The sequence below is a fragment of the Sinocyclocheilus grahami genome, unplaced genomic scaffold (assembly GCF_001515645.1).
Source record: "Sinocyclocheilus grahami isolate Dianchi unplaced genomic scaffold, SAMN03320097.WGS_v1.1 scaffold1923.1, whole genome shotgun sequence".
NCBI lineage: Eukaryota > Metazoa > Chordata > Actinopteri > Cypriniformes > Cyprinidae > Sinocyclocheilus > Sinocyclocheilus grahami.
The window spans coordinates 146,235-152,916 of NW_015507102.1; the positions used below are offsets into that span (position 1 = coordinate 146,235).

A 6,682-nucleotide genomic window follows, 5' to 3' on the forward strand; every position below is an offset into this window, starting at 1 on the left:
TGATTATAATCGCATATCGATGTTGTAAATATAACAAAACATTCTGTTTAATAGTTTACAAAAGTTCACTGTGATTTAAACAAAAAATATATGTTTTTGGATTTACAATACTTTTCTGTAGGAATTTTACATTGTTTTCCTGTAAATCTCACAGTCATTTTTTACAGTGTACCTTTACAGTGTACCGAAAGAAGCCTTTTTCATTCACGAAGTGAAACTGCATGGCCAGTGGTTCATGCAGTGTATTAAAAAAAATCTACGAACCAATGGTTAGGTAGCGGAGCTGCACGAGCCTATGGCAACAAAGCCCACCAAGCCTGCCAAAGCCCACCAGAATGGGAGGGGCGTCACGAGTGTGGCTCGTGCAGGGAAACTTGCACGATGCAGAAGAGCAATGAGTATGTCATCTGTCTGGGCAGACCCCACACAAAGACTGCTCTCTCATTGAGACGGAATGCTAACTCAAGCATGAGTCTCGCTCTTCTCCACTCGCGGACCGCCTTCACTGGAGGCAGCCCTGCTCTCCAGTGTCCCCTCTCTCAGCGAGCCTCGGAGAGAGAAACCGTGGAGTCAGGGAGCTAAGCAACCGGGTCTGAGCAATCTCATGCCGGCACTGTACCCGCATACTCGCTCTCCCCATTGCACTCGGATCCGCCGCCGAAGGGCAGTGAGCTACGCGCTTACTGAGACAAAATCCTCACTCAAGCATGAGTCTCATTCTTCTCCACTCGCGAACCGCCTCCACTGGAGACAGCCCCGCTCTCCCGTTTCTCCGCTGTTTCTCTCTCTGAGGTTCGCTGAGAGAGGAGTCGGGGGAATAAGCAATCAGTCTGACTGATCTCATGCCGGCACTGTGCCTGCGTGCTCTCTCTCCGTTGCACTCGGATCCGCCGCAGAAGGGCAGTGAGCTACGCGCTTACTGAGACAGAATGCTCACTCAAGCATGAGTCTCACTTTTCTCCACTCGCGGACTGGCTTTCACTGAACAGCCCTGCTCTCAATTTTCTCCTGTCTCAGCAAGCCTTGGAGAGAGAAACAACAAAGCCTGGGAACTAAGCAACCAGGTCTGAGCGATCTCAGACCGACACAGAGCCTGCGTACTCGTTCTCCCCACTGCGCTTCGATCCGTGTCTCACACAAAAGGATCAGTGCCCCTCTTTACATCGAGCGGCTTGATAATACTGTGTTCCCATATGCATCTAGCAGACGCAGTACGAGTGAGGTATCGAAAGGGAACGTATTCGGTTACTAACGTAACCTCGGTTCCCTGAGATATGGGAACGAGTACTGCGTTGCTAGCCGTGCTATGTAGCTGCACGAGTCAGTCGTCGCTTCAGTCGAAGTAACCTGAGAATCTTGTGGCGAACGCCCGCTTATATAGCCAGATGCCCCGCCCATTATGGCGGGCTTTGGCAGGCTTCGTCGCCATGGGCTTGTGCAGTTCCGCTGCCTAACCATTGGTTTGTACGTTTTTTTAATACACTGCACGAACCACTGGCCATGCCGTTTCACTGCATGAATGAAAAAGGCTTCAGTTCAGGAGAAAAATGCTTTTTTCTCATATATCTCAGGGAACCGAGGTTACGTTAGTAACCGAGTACATTTAATAGCTGAAACAGTAGTATAAGCTGTTTTGGGAGAACTCTGTGCGTACACTTGGAAGAAATCCTGCAGGCGCCCCTGCCTAAATGTATAATAATAATAATAATAATAGTTATTATTATTATTACTACTATTATTATTTTAATTATAGGCTAAATAAATGAGTGCATTTATCATACAATTTATTTTTAAAGGATTCATGAATTGTTTTATTTTATTTTTAAATAACCTTTTACAGTTTTGCAAATGTGTTTGTGTACTATTCATTCTTAACATGAAGTCTTATTTCGGTGATTTTATTATACTAAGATTTTTCCGCCAGAGTTAGATGCATGCTTCACTGTTAAAGTTATTATTAAATAACTAGGCCTATTATAACATTGCATTCAGTTAGAGAGCAAAGACAAAAATGACAACATAACCAGTACAATTTGTATTGCTTTTTACCGTCTCCTCTCGAAACATTTCATTTTCTATGAAAAATAGAAATAGGCTACTATGAAAAATAATATTTCATAAACACAATACAATGCATCCCGCACCTAAACAGGTGGCCTGGTTGAATCTGCCGTCAGAGACTAGGGGCAGGGCCACAAATCCGTGAGTTTACAAACCCGAGGGAACGGATTGCGAAAGCATGCGCACGGATTATGAATTTGTGGGTACGGATTCAAAAACCGAAGGTATGGTTTACAAAATCTGAGCGTACGGATTGGAAATTCGTGGGTAAAGTTTGTTAAACCGAGAGAACAGTTTAAGAATTTGTGAGTACGGTTTATAAACTGAGGGGACGGATTGCAAAACCGTCGCCACTGATTTTTTTTTTCTCCTACAGGTGACTTCCCGGGCTCTGTAGTATACTGATGATTCTGACATAAAATTTGTTTGCGTACTGTTGTTTGCCTACTAGTAGGGAAGTATGCGGTTTTAGATGTAGCCTCTGTGTGTGTGTGTGTATAGAATATCATATGCATATGAAAATGCATTTCCACAGTTATTAAAATTTTTAATCTAGAATTAAAAAATAAATAAATACATTTTAACAAGTTTTCTTAACTTGCCATTAAATTACATAAAACTAGTTAAGCTGCAGCGTGTAATACAAAGGCTGAGGGAGTGACAATAAATTTGACATCTTTCACTATTTTGACTAACGTAATCAACCTCTCTATTACTCTTTTTTTTCTCTCTTTTGGAAAGTCATTAAAACACTATCGTGGACTGTTTTTTTCTTTCTATTACTATCGGGGCAAATGAAAACAAAAAATATATTTGTTGTAGTTTTCATTCACCACTATATAAGCTCACCCAGCTATGATGACTTCTACTTCTGAGAACCCTGGAAACATGAGAAGGATCTAAACACAGATCACATTACATTAAACAAAAAAATAATCATTAGTCATTCAGTAATTCACTACTAATTGCGTAGGTTATTTGTATTTATACACATATTTTGAACTTCATCAATCTGAACTGTTCATTGATTAAAGCCTCTCCTTTTCGGTTTCTTTAATTTGCAAAAAAATATGACACTTAAAACCATCAACCATAAACTGGTCAGCTGACTGGAGACTTTTGATGTAACAGCAACAACCTAAACATTTCCAAAAAGTTTCCACTGGTAAAAAGAATACATTTGAGCCTCATTTAAATGAACACAATCCACATTGTTGAAAGAGATATTTTCAATGTTCTTCTGCAGTGAGTTGAAGTTCCTTTTTACATAAATACCTGAAGTATTTCCACAAAAACAGTTCCTTTCTGCATATATACTGGCCACACAAGCACAGATGAGGAACACAACACAGTCCACTATGGGAGAGAAACTAGCGTTAGTTTGCTGACCCTGAAGCTGTCTGATAGTGTAAATGAAAATACTTAAAAAGTGTAAAACTGGAGAGAGAAAAAAACATTGATGATGTCTAATATGTGGGTGTTGTAAGCGGTAACATCGGAAAAGAGATCACAGATTCAACGCCACGAGAATCCAGTCATCTGAACTCACAGGTAACTGAGATTAATCATGAATATATTTCAGTATATAATTTAATGTATGAGTTATGTTTATTTGTACCACTTTAAAATTATGTTCCATAGATAAACGACTGTAACCATTTCAACTGCACTAATAAATGTCTGGAATTGTGAATGATAGTATGGATGAAGGTTCGATAATGGACTCCGAAGACCGAATAGAAAGGATTGTTGATATCTACATCAGTGCAGAAGCTGTAAGAGAAATGAAACATAACAAAAACACACAGGAATTTAACACAGCAAAACCCCAAACACCTCAACACACAGGTAACTGAGATTCACCCAAAAATAAAAAAATTCTGATTATTTACTCACTTCCAGGTCATCCAGTATGATGTAGTCTTCACATGTTCCACTTGTAAATATAATGAAAATGACTGATCGTTTCTCTAGAAAAGACCCTTATGTGTTAACTGTCATGTGGATTAATGTAAAGCTGCCTAAATATGGTTTTGGACCGTTGAACCCTGTTCACTTGCATTAGATGGAGAAAAATCCTAGAATATATTTCTCCAAAAGCTCAATTTCTCTTCACCTGAAAAAAGAAAGTCATATATAGTGCATTTACTCCACAAAACACAAGGACAAAAGCTACACTAATAAATATATGACAGTTATATTTAACTGTCATATATTTAACTAAAGTTAGTCTATAGTTGGCAGGTTTTCAGATTATGTGAGCCGTATGATATGAGGAAGGGAAGAGACTAACATCATATCTATCATCTTCAGGAAGTGATGGTGTGAAGGTCAGAAGCTCCAGAGCAGCTGCAGTGTGTTTGGGGCTGCTGTGTGTTCTTCTGCTGACTGCAGTCATAGTGCTGTGTTTCCACATCAATACAAAGAGCACAAACTACACACAAGAGAGACAGCAGCTGCTAACTAAGATCACCAACCTCACAGAAGAGAGAGACCAGCTACTGACTAATAATATGAACCTCACAGAAGAGAGAGACCAGCTGCTAATCCGAAATGAAAACCTGACTAGTGAGAGACAACTGCTAATATTCCAGAATGGTAATCTGACGAAAGAGAGAGACCAGTTGAAATCAGAAGAAAATGAACTTCAGAAGCGTTTTGCGGGTAAGTTTCTTCAGTCTAACTGGTAACTTGCTCTAAAGCAGACTCGGATTTTAAAGTGGAGTGAACTGGATCTGTCATGTGGCTATTGCTTGTATTGACCTTGCTTTAGCGCTTTATGATTATAATGATTAAGAATAATTTAGGGATTGAGTATAAATAATAATTTAAGACATTGTTATTGTAGCAGATGAGAAAATAGTTAAATAGACATTGCAACAAGTGGCTTTATTAGTCAATATTCATTTAATTGAGCATAAGCATTTCATTCGTTTTTCTTGATTGCTAACACACAATTCACGAAACAATTCACCATTTTCTCACAGCTATAAACACAATCTCAAAACTTCACACCAACTTGTACAAACTTCAAACTTCCAGGTCAAAATCAAATATTTTAGTCAAAAACATTCTCTTTTGTCAGAATCAATCTTTGGCCTCAGATGAGACACAACCATGACAAATACACAGACTGCTTCAGTGTCTATAGGGCTGTTCAATTCCGAATTTTTTTTAATCGAGTCCCGAGTCCGATTCCTGGTTCCAAGAATCGATTCCTCGCTGTTGTTTCCGATTCTTTTTTTATTCTTGTTTTTTTAGATTGAAGGAACTTAATCTCACCATGATGACTGCAGGATAGGTCGTAGAATGTACCCTTCTCATAATATGAAGCTTTATTTGTAAAAAAATAAATAAAATGAACTATCTGTGTTTATAGATGGATGGAAGTGCCATCAATCCAGTCTTTACTTCATATCCTCTGAGATGAAGAGCTGGACTGAGAGCAGAAGATACTGTACAGAGAGAGCAGCAGATCTGGTCATCATAAACAACATAGAGGAACAAGTCAGTGTGTGTGTGTGTGTGTGCAATCGTGGTTTTTCGTTTTTAAATGAAAGATAATGTGCTTAAATCAGTCTGTGCTTATTTTATAAAATGTGTTTTTGTTTTGTTTCACTTCTCAGGATTTTGTGAAGAACATTTCTGGTGTTGCTAATGTCTGGATTGGTCTGACTGACACTGATGTGGAGGGCACATGGAAATGGGTTGATGGCAGCAATATGACCTCTGGGTGAGAAATCACTGAACTGAACTGATTATTATTTTATAAACGATTCTCTCAGTCAGTATCATATCACACAGAAAGCAGCCCTGAACTAACGCTGATCTGTTGATGCAGGTTCTGGGAGACTGGACAACCGAATACAGAAGAGGAAGACTGTGCTCTAACTCATTCACCAGGATGGGCTGATTTTCCATGTGGTTTTACGTTCAAATGGATCTGTGAGAAGAGTATTTTTAAATGACTCATTATAATAAAAATGTACGTATGTGCATTATGAACATCTAAATATGTCTGTTAAACATCTTGTGTTCAGTAATTTTACCTGTTTTTATTTTAATGGCACTTAGATTAGGTTATTCTGTAAACAAAATAAAAAGATAGAAAGAAAAATTGAATTAAACAAAACATTAAAATAAAAACCATTGTAATATTACAATTTTCATATGAAACTTTTTTGAAACTAAATTCACTTTGTTTTGAGTGTTCAAACTTTGTCACATCTGAAGATCTAAACTAAAATCTGCATGTGAAAAACAACAGCGATGTTTCTACGGACTGAAATAAAATCAGTAATACGATGATGACGATATGATATAATACACTGGATAGCTGGCCAATCACAGCACACCTCACTTTTCAGACCGATGAGCTTTGTAAAAATCTACGCGTTTCAAAAAGGCGGAGCATAGAGGAGAAACAATAATGTACAGTATGTGGAAAAGAATGTGTTTTTTGAACTTTAAACCACATAAAAACATTTCATTACACCAAATACACAACATAATGTTCTTTTTAGCAGCTTCATATGACCCCTTTAAATCACAACAGCTGTGACATAGTCATGATTTATTATCTTTATGAGCGGTGTTTTATGTGTTTGATGAGGAGAAACAG

The 6,682-nt window shown here is 38.4% G+C and overlaps 1 protein-coding gene across 1 annotated transcript; it reads left to right on the plus strand.

Moving 5' to 3' along the window:
- Nucleotides 1–2,239: 2,239 nt before the first annotated feature.
- Nucleotides 2,240–6,029, plus strand: LOC107573359 (C-type lectin domain family 17, member A-like). Its single transcript, XM_016259798.1, has 4 exons — nt 2,240–2,285; nt 5,441–5,568; nt 5,688–5,794; nt 5,903–6,029. The coding sequence occupies exons 1-4, from the start codon at nt 2,240–2,242 to the stop codon at nt 6,027–6,029; spliced, it is 408 nt and encodes a 135-aa protein (XP_016115284.1).
- The last annotated feature ends 653 nt before the right edge of the window (nt 6,030–6,682 follow it).